Below are 21,527 nucleotides of genomic sequence, written 5' to 3'. Positions count from 1 at the left end.
CTGGTTACAGATGTGGTGTCAGGGGTTTCCCATCTGTGTACTTTCCCTCCAATGTGGGACATGCCACCCGGGAAGGGTCCTTCCTGGCAGGAAGGGACAAAAAAACCCACTGAATTTGGAAAATGGGACTCTTGATCATGGATGCTTTTGGAGTGGGGAGAGGAAGGAGATTTTGATCGAAAGGGTTCCCCCTTTTGTGAGACTGAATAAAGAAAACCTCATGTAAAATAGGGGAGGGGGGTACCTCTCTGCCAGAACACTCCTCCTCAGTTGCAGACCCCACGCGAAGACTCTTTTTTTTTTTTTTTACTCTCCCAGCAGGAGAAAAATAACCATTTTCTCCTCTCCTCCTCCAACAGCCCAGCCAATGAAAATCCATCACCCCCTCTTTTCTTCCAATAGAGTTTCTTTGAAAGCAGCCCCTCTCCGCTCCCTCTTGTTTCTCTAAAAAGTAGAGTTCCTGTCCTTTGTTCCCTGGACTTGCCCGTGGTTTTCCCATAGCTTGCTTGTCCCGAATAACACTTCTCTGCTGTTCCCGAATAAACCCATTTTGCTGGTAAAATAACCGCTTGTTTTGTTTTTCTGGTCGACAAAGGCTTTGTGCCTCTGAGGTCTGTGAACCAAGCGGGGAAAGCAGCTGCGGTGGGCAAACGCGAAGGGCTCTGGAAGAATCTGGCCGCTGGTGCGCTGGCGCTGGCCGGGGAGTCATCAGCGCCCGGCCGCTGTTGAGCACAAACTTCGGGCCACCTGTAGGGGGCGGCGGGCGGGCTGGCAGGGCCTCCGGCCGGTGTGACGGTGGGCTGGGGGCACCCGCGGGGCTCGGGACCGGGAGCGGGGCTTCCGGGGCGCCGTGAGTCAGCATCGGGGTGGAGCGGGACGGGGATGGGCGGGACAACCCTTATAAGGCTGGAGGCCGGGCCGGGCCTGAGCTCCGCCGCCGCCACCGCCGCCTGAGCCGCCGCTGTCCGCGCTGCAACCAGTGAGTCCCCCGGCTTGGGCCTCCGGGGGAGGGGGGGGGGCGCTTCCAGAGGCCTCGGGGCGCTCCCGGCTGGAGGCCGGACCCTCCCCCCCCCAGCTTCGGACCAGAGTTCCTGGAAGGCCCTGCACCCCCGTCCCCCTTGCCACCCCCGCGCCGGGATGGGGATCCAGGGGACCCACGACGCCAGCGGCGCGCGGTTGGCTCTCCGGGGCGGGGGCGGGGGGCTCGGCGCCTCCAGCGCAGAGACCTGCTCCCACGGTCCCCGGAGCGCCCAGAGCCGGCAAGGGGACCCCAGGGAGGACGGATTGGCGCTCTCTCCCGTCCGTAATCGCCTCCTCCCAGACCCTAACAGACTTCTCTCCATCCTCTCCAGTGCCGCCCTACACCATTGTCTACTTCCCGGTCCGAGGTAGGTGCCCTGTGACTGGCAGCGGGGGGGAGGCAGAGGTTGGGGCTGCAGCCCACGCCCCTCGCCCACCTGGGGAGCACCCCAAGAACCCCACCCCGCCCCTCCATCATGTGGGTACTAGCTGGGGCCTCCTTCCCTGCTCCCCTGCGCTCCCTAGGCCCGAATATCCGCTCTCTCCACCTTGGCCCGTCCCCTCCCTAGTGTCCAGCGGGGTCGTCATCGGAGTCCCTGCCTCCACGACCCCTCCCCAGGGTGCTCTGAGGCTGGGGTCTCCCCGCATCCCCCCACCCTGTCCTCCCCTCCCCCAGGGCGCTGCGAGGCCATGCGCATGCTGCTGGCCGACCAGGGCCAGAGCTGGAAGGAAGAGGTGGTGACCAAGGAGACCTGGCTGCAGGGCCCGCTCAAGGCCTCCTGTGTGAGTGGCTGCCGTGCCCAGAGGGGGGCCAGGGGCTGGGCAGCTGGGGGGGGGGCAGCCAAGCTCCGCATCTCTGACGGAGCTGTGCCGCCCCCCCCCCCAGCTGTACGGGCAGCTCCCCAAGTTCCAGGACGGAGACCTCACTCTGTACCAGTCCAACGCCATCCTGCGACACCTGGGGCGCACCCTTGGTGAGTCTTGAGGCTGCAGGTGGCAGGGCGGGGGGGGGGCAAGCATCAGCCAGTGTTCCCACACATCTCCTTGTTACCCCCCTCTGAACCTCCTCCGTTTAAATCAAGCTGCCTGGTGAGCCCTGTGGGATGGTGGAAACAGAGGCACGAGGAGGTTATCTAACTTGCCCCCAGTCAAGCCTGGGTCTGCCTCCTGCTGAGCTCTGAGCGCCTACCGTGCGTCAGGACCGGCCTTCCGTCCTTCCTTCTCCACGTATGTGCCCACAGGCAGCCACATGGCCTGCCAGTGGCATGTCAGACACCCAGTCATGCTTTGGCTGACTTTCTCCCCAGGGCTATACGGGAAGGACCAGCGCGAGGCAGCCCTGGTGGACGTGGTGAATGACGGGGTGGAGGACCTTCGCTGCAAATACGCCACCCTTATCTACACCAACTATGTGAGCCCGGGCGCCAGGGCTGGGCACGGTGGAGTACAAAGAAAGGCTTGCCTCCCTCTGGCCTGGGAGGGCTGGGCTTCTTAGTGGCGGGGGAGGGGAAGGACCTGTAGCCAGCTTCTGGAAGCAGGTGCTGGCCCTTTGAGGTGCAGAAAGTATCCTGACTTGGAGCACATCTGAGGACCTGGGGCCGATTTCGCAGGGCGTGTGTGTGGCCGTGGGGGAGGGAGAGGGAGCGTGGCAGGAGTTGGCACTGGAGGGGCAAGAGGCCCAGATCCTCGGGGCCTCGAACTGGCTGGCTGGATAGTCCCCTGATGGCAGTGGGGAGCCATCGAGGCATCTGAAGCAGGGCCGGGTATGGATGTGAGATCTAGAAGGATCTTCCAAGACTTCTGGAGTCGATTGGTGGGAGACCACGGCAGAGGCGGAGGGGGGGTGGGGGTAAAGAAGAATCCACGGCTGAGCTGGACAGGATGTGGTGCGGCCCTGGGGATGGGAAGTGAGCAGGGGGGCACTGGGGCTCCGGCCTGGGCGGGTGGTGATTCACGAAATAGGGCAAAAAGAAGGGGGTGTCTCAGGGCTGGGGCAGAGGCTGGGGTGGGCGGCAGCGTGGGGGTCAGGAGGGTAACACGCGGTGGTGTCTTCTGGCAGGAGGCAGGCAAGAAGGAATATGTGAAGGCACTGCCGGGGCACCTGAAGCCTTTCGAGACGCTGCTGTCCCAGAACCAGGGGGGCCAGGCCTTCATCGTGGGCGACCAGGTGAGCGTCTGGCTCTGTCCTGCCCCTCTGCACCATCCCCTTCTGGCGGAGGGGAAACAGGTGCAGAGGGAACTCAGGAACCCGTGGCTCAGCAGAATGGGGCGGACTTAGGGAAAGGCTCAGACTCCTTGGCTCCCACGCTCCCGCCTGCTGAGTCCCTTGCCCCCTGCCCTGCAGATCTCCTTCGCGGACTACAACCTGCTGGACTTGCTACTCATTCACCAGGTCCTGGCCCCCGGCTGCCTGGACTCCCTCCCCCTGCTCTCGGCCTATGTGGCGCGCCTCAGCGCCCGGCCCAAGCTCAAGGCCTTCCTGGCCTCCCCTGAGCACGTGAACCGTCCCATCAACGGCAACGGGAAGCAGTGAGAGTTTGCAGCACCCTCGGCGGGAGGTGGGGGCTGCCTGCCTCCCTTTCCTGGGGACCAATAAAATTTCCAAGCGAGAAGCATTGCTGTGAGCATTCAGTTTCCTGGGGAGGGGCTCTCACATCCTCAACAGTCAGGTTTGAGGGAGGGATGGGGCAGCCAGCTAGGATGCTTGAGTCCTAAAACACATGGATGTATCTTCTTAGGGCCTTCAACCCAGTCTGCTGAGCCCCAGGAACAGGAATAAAGAGACCGAAAAAATTAAAAAAAAGCAGTAAGAGAAATGAACTACGGTTTCTGCGCCAGAGATGCCCACAGTCTAGAGAGAGAGAAGAGGCTCACTTAATAGAAAATGCTTTCTGGTTTCAGCAGGGCCACCTGCCACAGGGCCTCCACCCGGGGCGGCGGAGCCCAGGAGCCGAGGGGCCCCTGGGGAAGGGGACTGAGGGTAGGAGCTGAGTAGCTGTGTGCGGCCCAGGCTGGTTCAGTGGGAGGAGGGGCAGTCACTGCTGTTCCGGGGGGGCCCTCCCGGCTCCCCCCTGCGTCTCGGACACAGGAGCAACCCTGCGCGATCCGCTGGCTCTCCCACCGCCTTGTCTCACCATCCACATTCCCCGGGCAGAGAGTGACATGCGAAAACGACCCTTGCCAGGGGGAGGGGCCTCTGACGCATTCCAGTAGGCGGTGGGCTGGGCGCAGTGTGGGCAAATCAGTCCCGGGGCGGCCGCTGCCCCTGCAAGATCCCAGCGCTGTCCTCCCCAGCCTCCAGGACAGGTGATGGCAGCCTGGGCCCCGTGTAAGGACGACGTGGAGCAGAGCCCCCGCTAAAGTGTGGCGAACACGTGATGTGATTGAGCAATGACCCTGCGGTTTTACGCTGCTGGCATTTTAGAGCTGTTGTTACTACAGCATAATCTGACCCATCCCGTCTGATCCCTCCTTTGTTCTCAGGTTAAGGGAATCTGGTCAACTCCCAGCGTCATCCTGCCTCTGCAGGGGATCGGGGAGGGGTTCAGAGAGAGGGCCGTGGGACTACCCCCCCTTCCGCCCGCCCCACGCCGAGACCAGGCCCCTCTGGCTCCCCCAGACCGGACCCTGAGAGCGGTCAGTGACGGTCAGCTAGAATCCCCTCATTTGGTGGTGGAGGAAGACCCTGAGCTAAGGGAAGCCTCTGGAAGCTGAAGGGCCCAGCCCTCTCCTTGGCGCGGACATTCGGCAGCAGGCCAGAAGGTGGCACAGATAGGTGGGCCCTGTCCGAGGACCGTGGGCACACTGATGGTGCTCCTGCGGGGCAGCGCCTGGGCCCGGCCGGGTGATTTGGCCCCCGGTCGGGGGAGAGCCCAGGGGGATTTCAGAGCTAGGCCGGGCCCGCTCCTTCCGCCCTTCCTCGGGCAGCACATTGCCCTCGCACATCTTGTCCTCTGCATCCCGAAGAGCCCTGCCCCGTGGACCGACGGAGACCGGTCTGCCCTCCTTTTTCCTCCACATCAGCACCTTACGTTCCTCTTCTGGGAGCCACGGGCCTAGCTGCCTTCTAGAGCAGCAAATGGGAGTGAGCAGTGCTCTTCACTCAGACTTGCTGGCGAGGGGGTTGGCTGCTCACTTGTGTTTGGCAGAGACTCAGCAGGCAGGGGAGAGGGAGGGCTTCGTGCAGGGATAAAGGGAGGCTTCGGGTGTGCCCTGAATGGAGGCTGCTGGCCTGGGGAAGCAGTGAGCGGGCTCGGTAGAACTGGGGTGGGGGGGGAGAAGAGGTGGCTTTTTCTGGTTGGTCTTAAGTAGGAAAAAATAAAAACTGGGGAAGCTATCACTTGTGAATGAAGTCCTGGACATTCCGGGCAATTGTCACCAGGCTCGCTGCCTGGCTTCCTGCGTTGTCCCCTAGAGCTAGCAGTCTGACTTCCCGCAGGCGCGCCCCACGGCCGCCGGCTTCCTGGCTGGTTATTGCAGACAAGAGGTTGGTTTTCTGGGCGGGCTGCGGCGGGTTGCGGGGTCAGAGTTCTGTTTTCCCCTGTGGTCTGGCCACTGTCTGTTGCGTTCCCAGCCTCTCGTCTTTCTGGAGACGGGGGACCCCAGCCAGCTGGAAGCCTCTTCCTCAGGCACTTAAAGCCAAGCGGAGAAGCATCTTGCAGGGAGAAAACAGGAGCCTACACACCCTCCTTTTGAGGAGCCGCTCCTGGCCATTCTGAGCCCTGGGGGAGCCCGGCCACTTGACCACGAGGACCGGTTTGGGTCGCCCATCAGAACACCAAGACAGAGGTGGTGTGCCAAACGGCACTGTCCCCAGGCACGTAGTTCCTTCAGGACCCGCTGAGATGGCCCTGAGGTCCCGGGAGATCCCAGGAATTTGGAAGAGGCCAAGACTGGGGGCCTGGCACGGGGGGCGTTGGCGAAGAGGTTTAAGAGTGGGTCTGTGGGAATGCCTGTCCGGAGGATCTGGCTGCAGAAAAAGCCACACAGCTGGGGCTGGTGACCTCCATCAGGGGCTGTCGCTGCATCACCCTTCCCCAGCAGACCCAGTTAAGTGGGTCTTCAGGCACCTGTGGCAACTAGCAAAAGCAGCAGGTCTTCACTTGGCCCCTATTCAGTGGGTGGGGCTGCGTAGCCTGCGGGCCAGGGGACGGTCCTCATACTCAAACCTCAAGACCCCCTGCACAGCCCTCCAGCCCAGCTTCTGGAGCGTGGGCAGAGGCCCACAGCCCAGTGGAAGACTGGAGGAATCCTCTGGGAGAAGCGGAAACTGACATTCAGGGGCCCTGGTGACAGGGTCTGTGTTTGATAAACCCTCAGCTTTCCCACTCACCCCTGACACGACAAATATCAAAGGACAACAGATAATTGCCAGACAGTTGAGAGAACTCTCTCACGTAAAAGAGAGACAGCAATAAACGGGGAAAGAAAAAGAACTCAGAAAACATAGGGGCCGTGCAGGTGGTATCAGAAAAATTCAAATCAGCTTTAATCATTATCTTCAGGGACATCACCAAAGATTTTACATCCAGGAGGTAAGAAAGGGAGGCTATTGTAATGTTTATTTATTTTTGAGACAGAGAGAGACAGAGCATGAACGGGGGAGGGGCAGAGAGAGAGGGAGACACAGAACCCGAAGCAGGCTCCAGGCTTTGAGCTGACAGCACAGAGCCCGATGTGGGGCTCGAACCCACGGACCGCGAGCTCATGACCTGAGCCGACGTCGGATACTTAACCGACTGAGCCACCCAGGCGCCCCAAAAGGGAGGCTATTATAAAGAATACTCAGGAACTCTTGGAAATTAAAAATGAGATTGCAGAAATGAAAAATCTCAAGATAGAGTTGAAAAATACGCATGAAAATAAAAAAAAAAAAAAGATAAAGGCATGGAAAGATAAGAATAACAGTATTATTCCAGGAGGTCCAGAGAGAGGGAGAAAGAAGAGGGTAGGAAAAAAATAGTAAAATAAAAATAACGCAGTAAGTTTTCCCAGGACGGAAGATGGGCTTTCAAGCTGAAAGGCACAATGAGCCCCGAGCATGTTGACAAAAGAACCACAAAGCAGATCATAAAATTCCAGAGTCCTCGGGAAGGAAATGAAGACCCTGCCTGCAACCTTCCAGAGGGAGAAACAAACACCACACCCAGGGGATAAGGAATCTGGAACCGCATCAGATAGCTTGTGATTTTGACACGTGTTCACAAGTACTTTATGCTCTGGCGTCTCTATGCCCTCCTTGTGGCTGCTGGATGAAGACAGTGGAAGAGACATTGTGGGGCTTCTTAGGTTGAGTCAGGAAAGGTCATGCAGCTTTGCAGTTTCCCTCGGGGACAACTGACTTCAGTCGTTGTGTAAAAAATCCAGCTACCCTGAGGCTGCCACAGGGAGAACCCCACGTGGAGAGACCAGAGAGGGTAGAGGGGGGCAAGTGAAGGAGGGAGAGAGAGACACCCCAGCCAGACAGTGAGCCACAGCTGTTTCAGACTCCGGCTCCTCCTTCAGCCCCACTAGGTGAGGGAAGAAGCCCTCAGAGTGGCCCCAACAACAAGTGCCATCTGACTGTGGTCACGAGACCCTGAGTGAGAACTGGGTAGGCCCATTCAACCCCCAGATTCATACTCTGACAAGGTGTCCTTGGAAGGGGATGAGAGAGAGAGAGAGAGAGAGAGAGAGAGCATGATGAAGACACACCTGCTCCCTGCTGTCCAGACCTGGGAGTGACACTCTTCACTTCTGTCCCATTCAGATGCAAGGGGGTTCTGTGCCCAGGAAAAGGAAATGAGTTTGTGATAATCTAGTCAGGGTCTACCATATACAATCACAGATGCACGCACGTATAGGATGTGGACATGTAGTAGCAGTGGCATCATAAACAAGTTTGAAAAGAAGAATTATTTAATATTAATAAAACTAATACATCGTATTGAGGAAAAGTTCTGGATCCTTACCTCACACCATATACAATAACATCCAAATAGATCAGTGGTTCTCAATGTGTGTGTGTGTGTGTGTGTGTGTGTGTGTGTGTGTGTGTGATTTTGCATCCAGGTTACATTTGACAATGTCTGGAGACATTTTTGTTGTCACAACTTGTGGGGTGCTCCTGGCACTTAGGGATGCTGTCAAATGTCCTATGATGCACACAGGACAGGTGCCCACAGCAAATAATTATCCAGTCCCAAATGTTCAATGTCAAGAATGAGAAACCCTGAAGTAGGGTTTGTCTACATGTGATGAGAAAAATAAAATATTAACAGAAAAAAAAAAAGTAAGAGACTCCATGACCTCGGGCTTGCGATGACATTTAAAAAAAATTTTTTAAATGTTTATTTATTATTGAGAGACAGAGAGGGAGATAGAGCATGAGCATGGGAGGGGCAGAGACAGGAGGAGACAAAGAATCTGAAGCAGGCTCCAGGCTCTGAGCTGTCAGCACAGAGTCTGACGCGGGGCTCAAACTTACAAACTGTGAGATCATGATCTGAGCCGAAGTTGGACGCTTAACCGACCGAGCCACCCAGGCACCCCTATAAATCTCTCTTAAGATGTCTCATGTGAAAGAAGAAATCAAAACCAAAATTGCAAAATTTCTAGCAAACTGTGATAAAGCACCATATTTCAGAAACACTGGGTGGCTCTTCTCGATTCTGCTAGCTTTATAATTAGTCTTGCTGTCTGGTAGGGAAGCTTCCCCCCAGCCTTGTTCTCCTAACCTGGCCTGGCCATTCCTGACCCTGCGTTCTTCTATATAGATTTTAGCATCCGTTTCCCCAGTTCCACGAAAAACTTTGACGGGATTTTGATTGGAATTCAAATGTTTTTATAGATTAATTTGGAGAGACATGACATCTTCATGATATCAAGTCCCCCCCCCCCCCACCCACCTGGTAAAGCCCCCTGAGCAGCAGGGGTGCTCGCTGGAGGCAAACGTGTGGGATTCACGAAGAAGGAAGAAAAACCATAAATACTGGCTATGGTGTCACGACCTGTTGCAGCAACAGGGCTCCCCTGCCACAGGTCCTTTGTGGCCAAGAGTTTTGTGTATCGGGAGGAAAAACATGTAACAGAAGATGAACAGTTCAACCTGTTTCCAATAATAAATGTCCGGCGGGTTTTTTTTTTTTTTTTCTCTTTTTGCTGATGAACAAGATAGAGCATTTCTAAAAACCGAACCCTTGAGGGATGGGGAAGACGAGTCTCATGTTTCTAAAAGCTTGGGATTGGTTGAGCGGTGTGTGAACTCTTCCTGGTGTCTGTCACCCCAAATAGCCATCAAGGGCTACACTGGGCAGAGCAGAGACAAGAGCTTTTGTGCGAGGGGACAAAGGGGCTGTAGGCAGGACTCCAAGGGATGATGTGGAGTGGGCAAACGACCAACATGGAGATGTTCCAGACTCCTAGACCTTATGTGCTGGGCATCTGACCGTGGGTGTGCTGCGAGGGGGGGGGGGGGGCGGGAGGGGTGGGCTTGTACTGGTGCTTGGGACCTGTGCCCAACTGAGAGCTGACGGGTCCCTCACAGGGGAGACCGCAGTGTCCAGTGCTTCAGAACCAGCAGAAGCCAAAGAGGGGCCCTGACACATTGGCAGGCTGACAGGGAGTGGCTCTCGCTCACGTCAGGACTAGAGTCTACAGGGTATGCGAGGCATCCTACGCTGGGGCACAGGGAGGGAGACCCGTGTTAGACGCGTCGTCAATTGTGCTGCTTGCCTCAAATGCACTGACCTGGTCCTGTGTGTACCCCCCTGGCCATGACCAATCGACTTTACTTTCTAAAGTTTAAGTGAATGGGAAAAAAATAGGAAGGTAGCCAGTTCAAGGTAGCAGACTACAACCAGAAATCCATCGTGTCCTTCTCAAACGCATTAAAATCAGAGGAGAAAAAAAATGTTAATAGTTGAATGCCACACAGATACAAAAAGGGAATTCTGTGTAGGCTTGAAGTAAACCTCTGAAGGAAAAGCAACAAAAACAACAAATGAACAAGAAGCGTGTAGTCTAGCGGGCGGGGAGGGGGGGCGCTGAAGGCTTGTATCTCAGCCAGGAATACAGCAGGCTGAACGCACAGGGCTTGGGGCCAGGTCCTCAGTCTGTACTCAGCCCTGGAGAACAAAGCTTAGAGGTCCCCATGACTGAGGCCAGGTCTCCACTGGCAGCACAAAGCAGGGGACCCGTAACGCCAGGTCACAAATGGGGCCAACCCAGAAAACAGAAGGACAGAATTTGGGAGGGAGGCATGCACAGAGGGAGGCAGTATACTCTGTTTTTGTTTTAGTTTCATACTCAGCAGGAGGATAGATTCTTAATTAGCATTTCCTGAAAAAGAAATTTATGTATGACTGTTAAAAATGCAAGGGGAAGTGCTAAAAATAGAAACAAAATGCGTAACTTCCAAAACAAGAGTGGAGAAGGAAATGGCACAAAGAAAACACGGTTAATTCAGCAGAAAACCAAAAAAGAGAGGGAAAAAGAAATAAAGAGAAAGAATGCTAAGTAGAAAACACAATATAATATTGTAATACCAATAAACGTAAATGGGTCAAACTTTTTAAAAGGCAGAGGCTAATTGGGTTAAAATAAAACAAAATGAAATTTAATTAGATGTTTTAAAAAAATGTTTATTTTTGAGAGAGAGAGAGAGAGAGAGCTAGCAGAGGAGGGGCAGAAAAAGAGGGAGACACAGAATCTGAAGCAGGCTCCAGGCTCTGAGCTGTCAGCACAGAGCCTGACAGGGGACTTGAACCCACGAACTGCAAGATCATGACCTGAGCCAAAGTCGGACACTTAACTAACTGAGCCACCCAGGTGCCCCGAAAGCGATCCACTTTTAAGAGAACTGGACAAGATTTCCTGGAGGAAATGTAACTATAGGCCACCCTCCTTTATGAGCACTGATGTAAAACCCGAGCCAGCATTACAGTGAAAGAACAGAACGCATGACCAAAAGGTTTGTCCCTGGAATAATAAAAGCACGAGAACAGCAGACACACAGCACTCCGTAAGGTTTTACGGAGATTAAAACATGTAACCATTACAATGATACTATGAGGTACAGAGAGGTCAAGGAACTTGCCCAGGGCCACACAGCTGGTAGGCAGGAGAGCCCAAGATTTAATCCCAAGTGGCTACAATCTGTTATAGCTGCCTCACTCCACCACACCTTTAGGTCAAACATAGTTTAACAGATTAGAAAAAGGATTGATGCAATGCAGAAGGAAGAAAAACAATATAACATCTGAGATGTAGAAGTATTCAATGAAACCGAGCACCCCATTCATGCATGATAAAACTGGGCCTTGCAAGGGAGTTTCCTTAATATGCTCAAGGACTCCACCAAAGGCCTTGGCAAACCTCCTACTTACAGGGTGCCATGACAATCGTCACACTTAGGCGCCGTCTCAAGATAAACAGGCCAGAGTCCTCTGGATGTTTTCCCTTCCTGCCTGATGGGAGGGCAGCCCATTTCCAAGGTGCCCCTGGGCAACAAACCAAGCCACGCCCAGATCTGGGAGGGCAACTCAAATTTTCTTGCCTGGACATTCCATACCCTTAGTGTGTTAGCAAGCTACTTGGAGGTTAAAGGTCATTCCTCTGCCTGCAGCCGAAAGACCCCTTCCATTGTTTGGAGAAGAAGACGTTGTAAGTAGGAGGCAATACAAATATCAGAGAAAAGCCTAGGCAGACACTCTTGTGAAGGTTTTGAGCCTCCAGCTATATCTGAGACTGTTTTTTTTTTTTTTTTTAAAGCTTATTTATTTATTTATTTATTTTAAGAGCAAGAGTGAGGGCGGAGAGAGCACAAGCCAGGGAGGGGCAGAGAGAGGGAGAGAGAGAGAAACCCAAGCAGGCTCCGCATTGTCAGCACGGAACCCGATATGGGGCTTGAACTCACCGACCGTGAGATCGCGACCTGAGCCGAAATCGAGTCGGACACTTAACCGACTGAGCCACCCAGGCGCCCCCGGACAAACTTTTATATAACAGGAGAGTCCATTAAGGGGTCCAGATCAGCACTAATCAGGCAAATTGATGGTGCTCTATTCACACCAATGAGAAAATGTTATTAAAACAGAGGTCACAAAACGTAAAAGTGCAAGACATCACATAGAATTCCTATGTTAAAAAATGTGCACCGTTTTTAAAGAAAAAGTGCCATACGTTTAGCAAGGAACCTACAAGATCTGAAAAAATGAGGAGGGACCTCACACTCCTGGGTGGGGAGACTCAGTATTGTAAGGATGGGGATCTTGTCCAAATGAATCTATAATCCAGGGCATTTAGTTAAACGTTCTTCGGGCATTTGCTGTGTGTCAGGCACTGCTCATTTGCTGTTCTCCATTCCAACAGATGCTCCTTGAGGGCACAGCTTCTCCTAATTTCCCATTAGGGGAAACTGAGGCACGGGTCATAAAATCACACAGGTAGTAAGTGGCGAAAGCAGGATTTTGAATCCAGGTCCTTAACCTTGATGCTCTGGTGTTACCTGTAGGTAATCATGCTTCTAAACCTATTTGTATCCATATGGATTAATCTCAAAAACGTAGGGTCTTGAATGCAAAAAAGCAAGGTGAAAAACTGTGATCTAGCAAGATTCATGACTACATGTACGGAAGCACGAAACACTCGTATTGTTCCTGTAGGTAAATGCATGTACAAGTAAAGGCATTTTTTTTCTTTTTCTTTTTTTTTTAATTTTTCTTTTTTTACATTTTATTTATTTTTGAGAGAGAGAGAGAGAGAGACAGAGCACAAGTGGGGGAGGGGCCAAGAGAGAGGGAGACACAGAATCGGAAGCAGGCTCCAGGCTCCGAGCTGTCAGCACAGAGCCCGATGCGGGGCTTGAACCCATGAACCGTGAGATCATGACCTGAGCCGAAGTCAGTTGCTTAACTGACTGAGCCACCCAGGCGCCCCAAGGCATTTTTTTTCTTTAAAGGATTGGAAGATATTATTGGACTCAAGCATTTAGCTCTGGGGCGGAAGGACTTTTGTGGGTTGTTTTTTTTTTTTTTTTTCCTGTTAACGTCTACATTTTTAAGGATCAAATGCTTGTGAAGTGTTTTCAAATCACGTAGAAAACAGAGTGGGAACAAATAAGGAAACACGATAGTGGGTTTTAAGTCAGGGTGGTGAAAACATATTACTCCTTTCTTTTTGCTTTTCCATCTTAAATTCCTAACAGGAAAGATGTTGATTTTTTTTTTTTCATTTTCCAATTACAAAACTGGATTACAATATGGAGTAAGCACCTCCCTTGAGAAGCTCTGTGCTGTGGGGTGGAGAAGAGAGAAGATCTGATCGTGCCATTGTCACAAAGGACCTGTGGCAAGGTTACTAGAGATGGTGGGAGGTGACATTCAAAGGGCTCCTCAGGAGGAGAACGCAAGGAAGACGGATCCTCTGGTGGAAATCAGAGAGATCCTCTGTGTGGGGAGAGCCATCTGAGCTGGAGCCGGAGAAGTCAGCACCTGATCTTGAATGCCAGGCCAGGAGGCTTGGGCTTTGTCCTGAGGACACTGGGGAACCACCCCTCGGTGGTCTCAGGCAAAGGAGAGACAACATGGATCTGAGGTTCAATCCCACTCACCCCGTGGTGCAGAGAAGGAATCGGAGGGGTCGAGATGGGAGGCTGGGAGACCTCAAGGAAGCTTTGCAAAATTCCGGCTAAAAGCGAACCCCGGTCATGGCCATGGGATGGGCAGGAGGGCACAGGAACAAGGAGCATTTGGAAGGCAAAGTTAGCCCAACACAGCAATGGCTTCTGGTTTGGAGGCTGGTTGGGGAGGCAGATGCGAGAAAGTGGCATAGGACGGGACAGGTGCGGAGGGAGAGGGGACGGCCGGGGCCTGGGATGCCTCAGAGGAGGGCTCTCTGGGAGGTGACACTGAGGGGAGCCTGGCAAGTAGGTGCTCTGGATGGGTGGGGACTGAGTGGGGGATCTCAGGTCAGGAACCCTCAGGCTGAGTTCTGGCAGCTGTGCTGCCCGGGGCAGGCCACTCTGCGTTGTTAATACATTCTGTCCTCTTTTGAAAACAGGGGTTCATCATTCCTACGCCCTGGGTTGTGGGAGGATTAAGGAGATAACACATGGCAAGTGCTGGCACAGAGCCTGGTGCTGGATGAACAGGAGACCCTGCTCCTCACTCTCAGTTTCTCATCATCCCATGCCCCACCATCTCCCGTCCACGGCATCCCCAGGCGGCCTTCTCCCCGTGGCCTTGTGTTCCCTTGACCCAGTTAGGGATGAGGAAGGAATCCACCCTCTGGCTCCATCCTGCCCCCCTTCTCCTGCCCCATAGGGAGGGATCCATGGACTCAGGTCGCGGAGGCTGGGATTAGCTGTGTAATCCCCAGCTCTGTCTGGGCAATCTCTTTCCCTGCCCAGGAGTGGGGGTCCCCCGGCTGGGAGCCGGGACCGCTGGGCCCTGGGCCTGGTACTGCCCTACCCATCTGTGAGACCTCAGACAAGGTGCTTTAGTACCTTTATTGGGAATACCACTGCCATCTTCAATGAAGGTCAAGGTCACACGCGGGTGGTTGTTCTGTGCGTTTGCTTGAGGGGGGGAGGGGGCACTCTGGAAAGGAAGAAAGGCTTTGATTTGATGCCAGCCCTACCACTCGGCACCCTCATGCCCATGGACGAGAGGGAAAACCTGCATGGGCCTCAATTTTTTTCACGTGTAACGTTAACTCTCTCCAAGGCTGCTGTGGGGAGTATCTTTGAAAATAAGGGCAAATGAGTTTGTAAACAGCAGGAGAGACCAGAAGGGATGATAACAGGAAAAGAGAATAGAGGAGCTGGACAGAGCAAAAAGGACATGCTTGTCACAGGAGCAGGGCAAGGTCTCAGAGCCAAAGGGTCCCAGAGAACGGATACAGACAAGAGTTAATCAGGCTTCCGCGACTTCGAGGGGAAGGCAAAGGACACGTGACCTCCTCAGGGCGGAGGAGCACAGCCACATAAACGGCTCTAAGGTCCCCAGAAGAAGGGGTCCTGGGCAGGGGGTGCGTGCGTGATGGGGTCTGGGCCTGATGACCCTGCGGAGGGAGGGGCGGAGTCCTTAAATGCTAGGCCAGGGCGTGACTGTGAAGGCACTTAGGGGCCACCCCAAGATTTTGAGCAGGAGTGCCAAGGCCCGGGCTCTACTGACGGGCTAAGGAAGGAATGGCTGCGCGAGCTTAGCAGCGCCGGCAAGAGGACGTGCCACTCACCGGCCCATCTTCACCATTTCCACTCTCTCGGTCTCACCCCTACCTAAGACCTCCACCAACAACCCCCTGCCTGGCTCTGGAGCTGTCCCTGCTCTCTGCCGCTAATAAGCAATACTTCCCTGAGCCCAGGGGTGCCCAGAGTGGGGTCGGGGAGAGATCATCAGGCTTGGACTAGGGCAGAATAATTACAACGCGGTCATTAGGGTCGTCGGGCTGCAACCTGCCTGATTTCTCCTCCTCCCGCCATACACCCAGACATACAAGTGCACACTAAATGCAGAACCTGTAGAAAGTGGGAAAGACCAGAACCCAGCAAACGGTGACACGCGACGTTTGGTTACTTAGGGTTTGAAAGTCTCGAGTCCGGAGGCGAATGCGAACTATCGGAGCAGAGGAGCGCGAGAGTAAGCGCCACCTGCACCGGTGGAAAGGTGGGCTCCGAGGCCCACGGGACTACATCTCCCAGCAGCCTCTCCGCCCTCCTGCGAGGGAGGGCGGCCGAGGGCGGGGCGAGAGCGGCGCAGGGGACCTTGGGCGCGCAGCCCGGGCCAGGGCGCGTGACGTTTTTCCTGTGCGCCGCCCAGCGCCTCGCTCGCGCCGGTTCTTCAGGCTCGGAACCGTGAAGGTGACAGTGGGAGGTGACTGAGCCGTCTCCCGCGATGCTGGCGGCACGGCGGCTGCTCAGCGGGTCGCTCCCTGCGCGGGTGTCTGTGCGTTTCAGCGGCGACACGGTGAGGCCCGGCCTGGCTCGGGCCAAGGGTGTCTGCGGGCCGGGTCTCTCTGTGCAGCGCCTCTGCGCCGGCCGTCCCTTGGGTCTGTAGTGCCTTCTAGAGAACCCTCCTCATTTCCCCAGCCCGACAGGAAGGTTGCGGCTCCGGCCTGGATGTAGAAGGGAACCGGCCCCAGTGGGAGGCTGACTCCCCCAGCCCTCCGGTTCCTTGGCTTGTCTTAGTTAACAACCGGGCGACATAGCAGGAAATTTTGCAGGTGGCGAAGCATCCCTGTCTCGTTGTTTCCGTGCCCGAGCTTTGTAGAGCTTGAAGGTGCCTCTGCCCCCATTTTACAGATGCAGAAAAGCTTTGGAGCGGATGTGCCTCTCCTGACGCCCCATCTAGCGCTCTGCTCCTTGTAGTGCCTTTTAGGGGGTTGGGAGTCTGGAAGCCTGGTACCCTTAGCTCTCAGCTGAGGTGCTGACCACTGGGTCATGTGGAATCCCAGACCCCGCCTTTCATCACTTTTATCCCAAGTGGGTCTCCCATCAGCTTTGTATCCCAGCCCCGGTGAAACGCTTCTTTTGCATCAGTAAACACATTTTGTTCCCAGCAGAGTTAGTTGTACAAGGCCTTGGTTTGACCAAATTTTGGGCCAGCAGGACAGCCGGGCAAATGAATGGACACTTCACACCGGGCTCAGGGAGTTCATATGGCGCTGTGGTTCAGGTGTGGGCTTTGACCACCTGCACATCTGAGTTCAGATCCCAGCAGCTTTTGGTTGTGTGCCCTTCCATAAGTGCTGTTTGTTCTTGGCCTCAGTTTCCTCCCTTGTCAAATGAAGGAAATCATTCTTGTCTCGGGGTTATGAGGACAAAATGGGGTTTGGGTTGGAAAGTGCTTAGCCTGATGCCTGCTAAGCAGGAAGTGCTCACTAAAGTGATGGTGGTAGCTGTGTTGCCACGAAGGGTTCTGAGGCGTAGGCCCTTACCCTGTCTTCAGCCCAGCCCCGTCTAATCACGGGGACCCAAGAATCTGTTACATCTGGCCTGGCCCTTTGTGACCGCAGAACTGGGTCGGGCCTCCTGACCCTTTGTGTCCTCAGACAGCACCCAAGAAAACCTCATTTGGCTCGCTGAAAGATGAAGACCGGATCTTCACCAACCTGTATGGCCGCCATGACTGGAGGTGAGATGCTGCCCTTAGCTCGGTGGTCCTGGAGCAGAGCCTCGCCTTCAATGTCTTCCCCACTATGTCCAGGCTGAAAGGTGCTCAGAGCCGAGGTGACTGGTACAAGACAAAGGAGATCTTGCTGAAGGGGCCTGACTGGATCCTGGGTGAGGTCAAGACATCCGGCTTGCGGGGCCGTGGCGGTGCTGGCTTCCCCACTGGCCTCAAATGGAGCTTCATGAATAAGCCCTCAGATGGCAGGTGTGTGTAGGGAGGTAGAGATGGGGTTGCAGGAGAAACCTTGGGGGTGGCTGTGGCTTACCCGGGCCTTGGGGCTGTTTCCTTGGAAACTAAGAGTGAAGGAAACATCACCAGAGCTTAAGTAGGTGGGACTCTGTTCTCTCCGGGCTTCCTCGGGGGAGACTTGAGGGGTATCAGAATCAACACAAGATTTTGACTTAAGCAGACTCATTGGTCAATTCTGCCTTCTAATTATGTAGCCTTGGGCAGTCTCCTGGTTTCTTTGAACCTCAGTTTTCTTTTTTGTAAGTGGACGTTACATTGTGCAGGGATTAAAGAGAGTGTTCACAAAGCTTTTGCCCCTCACATTGGTCAGCACATAGAAAGCAAATGATAAATGTCAGCTATTTCACCTCCTTTTGGCCCCAGAGATATGGCAGAGGTTCAGGAAGGTTCTTTGTGACCAAGAGCAGGATTTGGGCTCTTGGAAAGCACAAGGAGACGTTTGGACTGAGCATAACAAAGACCTTTCCTGTGGTCTTAGCCACCCAAAGGCGTAATAGGCAGTGAGCTCGATGTCATTGACTGTGAGCCAGCAGAGCCGCTAGGAATGTGTTGGGAGAACAGGGAGGGATTGGCTCTCGGAGGAGACATCTTTGAGGCTTCCTTGGGCGGAGTGGGGTGGCATGTAGCTGAAGGCCCAGCCCTGGTGGCCCTGTGGCCTTACGGATCTGCTGGAAACTACAGGCCCAAGTATCTAGTCGTGAACGCAGATGAAGGGGAGCCGGGCACCTGCAAGGACCGGGAGATCATTCGCCACGATCCCCACAAGCTGGTGGAAGGCTGCCTAGTTGGAGGCCGGGCCATGGGCGCCCGTGCTGCCTACATCTACATCCGAGGGGAATTCTACAACGAGGCCTCCAATCTGCAGGTGGGAAAGGGGAGGAGCCTCAATAGAGGAGAGGGTGCGCTCACATGCTTGCTTCCTGGCATGGTTCTTAGATTGTAGTCCCTGATCTGGGCTCGACCCGGAAGAGTAGTTACCCCTGCTGCATGCATTGTTAATGGAACGTGGCCCCCAGAGCCTCCTCTGGGCTCTTTGGACACGTTCCGAAGCCTCAACTCGGGAGGCTTTCCGGGCTCTCTGATTCCTGGGGCAGGGGTGGGCTTACAGGCATTTTTCCTGCAGAAGGGCCAAGGGTTCATTTCAGCGGTTCTCAGCTGAAATGCCTGTAGTGACCGGTCCAGGGCCAGAGTCTCACACCTTTCTGTTAGGCTCCTGTACGGCAGCGACGAGGGAAATGGAAACAGCACCTGGGACGGCGCCTGTCACATCGTAGCTTTGTGTATAAGTGTTATTACTCCGTATTTAAAAACAAACCCCTAGGGTCTTTTCCTTTCCTGCAGAAGTAGGACTTGCTCATTGTAAAGATAGGAAACTGCACACGTACACAACACGCAGAAAAACCTCCCACAGATCCACCACCTGTAGGAAAGTGCTTATGAAAATTTTCATTATTCCCTTAGTCTTCTAAAAATGCATATAGGTGAAGAATTTGTTAAGTGTTGTTATTACAAAAGTAGCATAAACGTAAAAATCCCACCCCTCTCCCAGAGCATCCTCTGGTTATGTCCAAAGGGAGCTTTATCCCTGGGTTTTGGTGAACATGGGCTCAGTGGGCCTGTACCCCTCCCCAGCACACAGTGTTCCCAGGCTGGGGGGGATGGTACCCTCACGTTTCTGTCCCACAGGTGGCCATCCGAGAGGCCTATGAGGCTGGTCTGATTGGCAAGAACGCCTGTGGCTCCGGCTACGATTTTGATGTGTTTGTTGTGCGTGGGGCCGGGGCCTATATCTGTGGGGAGGAGACGGCGCTCATTGAGTCCATCGAGGGCAAACAGGGCAAGCCCCGCCTCAAGCCGCCCTTCCCTGCTGATGTGGGTAAGACCCGGCCCGGTCCTGGGCCTTGTGCTGCATCCTGTGGAATCTCATCTGGCTTCAGGTCCCCATTGGTCATTCTTAGGGGATTTCTGAGTTCCTTCTGGACTGGGGGCCAGACACAGAGTAGGGTGGGTGACAACATAGAGGTTCCATCTGTAGTCCCTCACCCTGTCCCAGTCCCCAGGTCCTCTCTAGCCCCCCAGGGACTAAGAGTAGAGGGGTGAAAAGGCAATGCAGCGCCTGCTAGAGTTTGGGGTCCAGAGGGGGATGGGAATGACCAAAGGGTGAAGGGGGGCTGTGCCACAGAGCACGACCCTGGGACAGACCCCACTGCTGGGAAACCTGATCTACCCTGTCCCCACCCTCTGGCAGCCACTGGTCTCATCCCATTCCTTTACAGGAGTGTTCGGCTGCCCCACAACCGTGGCCAACGTGGAGACGGTGGCTGTGTCTCCCACCATCTGCCGTCGTGGGGGTGCTTGGTTTGCCAGCTTTGGTCGTGAGCGCAACTCGGGCACCAAACTGTTCAATATCTCTGGCCACGTCAACCACCCTTGTACTGTGGAGGAGGAGATGTCTGTACCACTGAAGGAACTGATTGAAAAGCATGCTGGTGAGCCAAGGGGCCAACCGGGGCCAGAGTGGGGCAGGATGTCCGTGAAGAGAGCCAGGGTGGGAGGCCGCGCTGGGTGGGGGCCGACAGAGGGCCTGGGCTCAGGACTACTCAGGTGTGGCGGTCCCAGCCCTGACCATCCATCCTTTTGGGGATGGACCGGGGCCCCAGGGGGTGTCACAGGTGGCTGGGACAACCTCCTTGCTGTGATCCCCGGCGGCTCATCCACACCACTGATCCCCAAGTCCGTGTGTGAGACGGTGCTGATGGACTTTGACGCGCTGGTGCAGGCGCAGACGGGCCTGGGCACGGCTGCCGTGATTGTCATGGACCGCTCGGTAAGGGCTGCCCACGCTCCCCACCCAGTCCCTGCCTCGTGTCCACCCGGTCAGTACTCCTCCCTGGATCCCAGCTCTTGGATCCCAGTTCATGTGACCTGAGATACAGTCAGGTGGGAGAGAATTCCCCTAGAGAGAATGCCTAGAGAGGGGTCTGGGCAGTGCCGCATGCTCAGGGACAGTGGAGGAGGTGGCCAGAATGCTGCTGGAATTGGGGAGGGGGTTTGCTGGAATTGGGGTGGGGGGACGGGGCGCTGCTCTGGGCGGGCTGAGGCTCTGGCCCCGGGTGACTCCTCACTGTCTCTTGTCACCCCAGACGGATATTGTGAAAGCTATCGCCCGCCTTATTGAGTTCTACAAGCACGAGAGCTGTGGCCAGTGCACCCCATGCCGCGAGGGTATGCACCCTGGGCAGGGCGGGGGCTTCCTCTGAGGCTCACCCTAGGCCTGGGTCAGGCAGAGGATGGAGGTTGGTTGGGCTCCAGACACTCAGTGTGCAGCTGCTGCTTCCCAGCCGGCTCTGGCCTCTCCCGGCCCCACCCTCTCTGTGGCCTGCACCCCTCGAGGGCCACAGGGGTGCACCCTGGGTGGCGTCATCGGGCCCTCTCTTGCTGCCACGGCTGCAGGTGTGGACTGGATGAACAAGGTGATGGCCCGCTTCGTGAAGGGGGATGCCCGGCCGGCCGAGATCGACTCCCTCTGGGAGATCAGCAAGCAGATAGAGGGCCATACCATCTGCGCCCTGGGTGATGGAGCCGCCTGGCCCGTGCAGGTACTCCCTGCCCTGCCGTGGGGCACTAGGGTGGGGGTGCTGAGAGCCTAGGGCGTTGGGATTTTCAGCTCCGCTTCACACGGTGCCCCCTACCCTCCCCCAGGGCCTGATCCGCCACTTCCGGCCAGAGCTCGAGGAGCGGATGCAGAGGTTCGCCCGGCAGCACCAGGCCAGGCAAGCTGCATCCTGATCCCGCTGCCCTGGGCTGACGTCTGTCTGTCCAGATGGCTGGACAATAAAGCGAGTGCTGCCCGGTCTCCTGCTGCGTCTTTTTTGTGGTTTTTCTCGTCGCTCTGCCACTGCGGCCCATTACTCGGGGAGGTCTGTGTCCCAGAGCGGGGGGCTTCCCATACGCCACGTGGGTCTCTTGTGGGGAGGGGGGATAGGTCAGCTCAAGGTCATGTCATGAGCCCACAGCTTGGCTTCCGGTGGGTCAGTCTGCCCTAGACCATCCTGAGCGCCCTTCCCTCAGTGCAGGTGGCGGGGGCGGGGCCTTCCCAGGGTGATG

The 21,527-nt window shown here is 55.3% G+C and overlaps 2 protein-coding genes across 2 annotated transcripts; both read left to right on the top strand.

Annotated features, from left to right (window-relative positions):
- The first annotated feature begins 857 nt into the window (after positions 1 to 857).
- On the top strand, positions 858 to 3,823 carry GSTP1 (glutathione S-transferase pi 1). Its single transcript, XM_053202846.1, has 8 exons — positions 858 to 979; positions 1,353 to 1,388; positions 1,697 to 1,803; positions 1,907 to 1,994; positions 2,328 to 2,431; positions 3,080 to 3,187; positions 3,365 to 3,609; positions 3,664 to 3,823. Coding segments are annotated over exons 1-7 (633 nt in total). The 5' UTR covers positions 858 to 978; the 3' UTR covers positions 3,554 to 3,609; positions 3,664 to 3,823.
- An 11,967-nt stretch (positions 3,824 to 15,790) lies between these two features.
- On the top strand, positions 15,791 to 21,276 carry NDUFV1 (NADH:ubiquinone oxidoreductase core subunit V1). Its single transcript, XM_027045063.2, has 10 exons — positions 15,791 to 15,965; positions 17,050 to 17,132; positions 17,205 to 17,375; positions 18,102 to 18,285; positions 19,107 to 19,296; positions 19,697 to 19,909; positions 20,081 to 20,247; positions 20,564 to 20,645; positions 20,874 to 21,019; positions 21,123 to 21,276. Exons 1-10 carry the CDS (start codon positions 15,894 to 15,896, stop codon positions 21,207 to 21,209), a joined length of 1,395 nt encoding a protein of 464 aa, XP_026900864.1. The 5' UTR covers positions 15,791 to 15,893; the 3' UTR covers positions 21,210 to 21,276.
- The last annotated feature ends 251 nt before the right edge of the window (positions 21,277 to 21,527 follow it).

Source organism: Acinonyx jubatus, chromosome D1 (genome assembly GCF_027475565.1).
Source record: "Acinonyx jubatus isolate Ajub_Pintada_27869175 chromosome D1, VMU_Ajub_asm_v1.0, whole genome shotgun sequence".
In the NCBI taxonomy this organism is placed as follows: Eukaryota; Metazoa; Chordata; class Mammalia; order Carnivora; family Felidae; genus Acinonyx; species Acinonyx jubatus.
Note: the sequence above shows the minus strand (reverse complement) of the source record. Positions and strands in the feature narration are given on the sequence as shown.

Coding starts and splice junctions, on each gene's coding strand:
- NDUFV1 (XM_027045063.2), top strand. CDS start 15,894: ATGCTGGCGGCACGGCGGCTGCTCAGCGGGTCGCTCCCTGCGCGGGTG. Junction 19,297..19,696: donor GCCCTTCCCTGCTGATGTGG/GTAAGACCCGGC, acceptor ATTCCTTTACAG/GAGTGTTCGGCTGCCCCACA. Junction 20,248..20,563: donor TGATTGTCATGGACCGCTCG/GTAAGGGCTGCC, acceptor TTGTCACCCCAG/ACGGATATTGTGAAAGCTAT.
- GSTP1 (XM_053202846.1), top strand. Junction 1,389..1,696: donor TGTCTACTTCCCGGTCCGAG/GTAGGTGCCCTG, acceptor CCCCTCCCCCAG/GGCGCTGCGAGGCCATGCGC. Junction 3,188..3,364: donor CCTTCATCGTGGGCGACCAG/GTGAGCGTCTGG, acceptor CCTGCCCTGCAG/ATCTCCTTCGCGGACTACAA.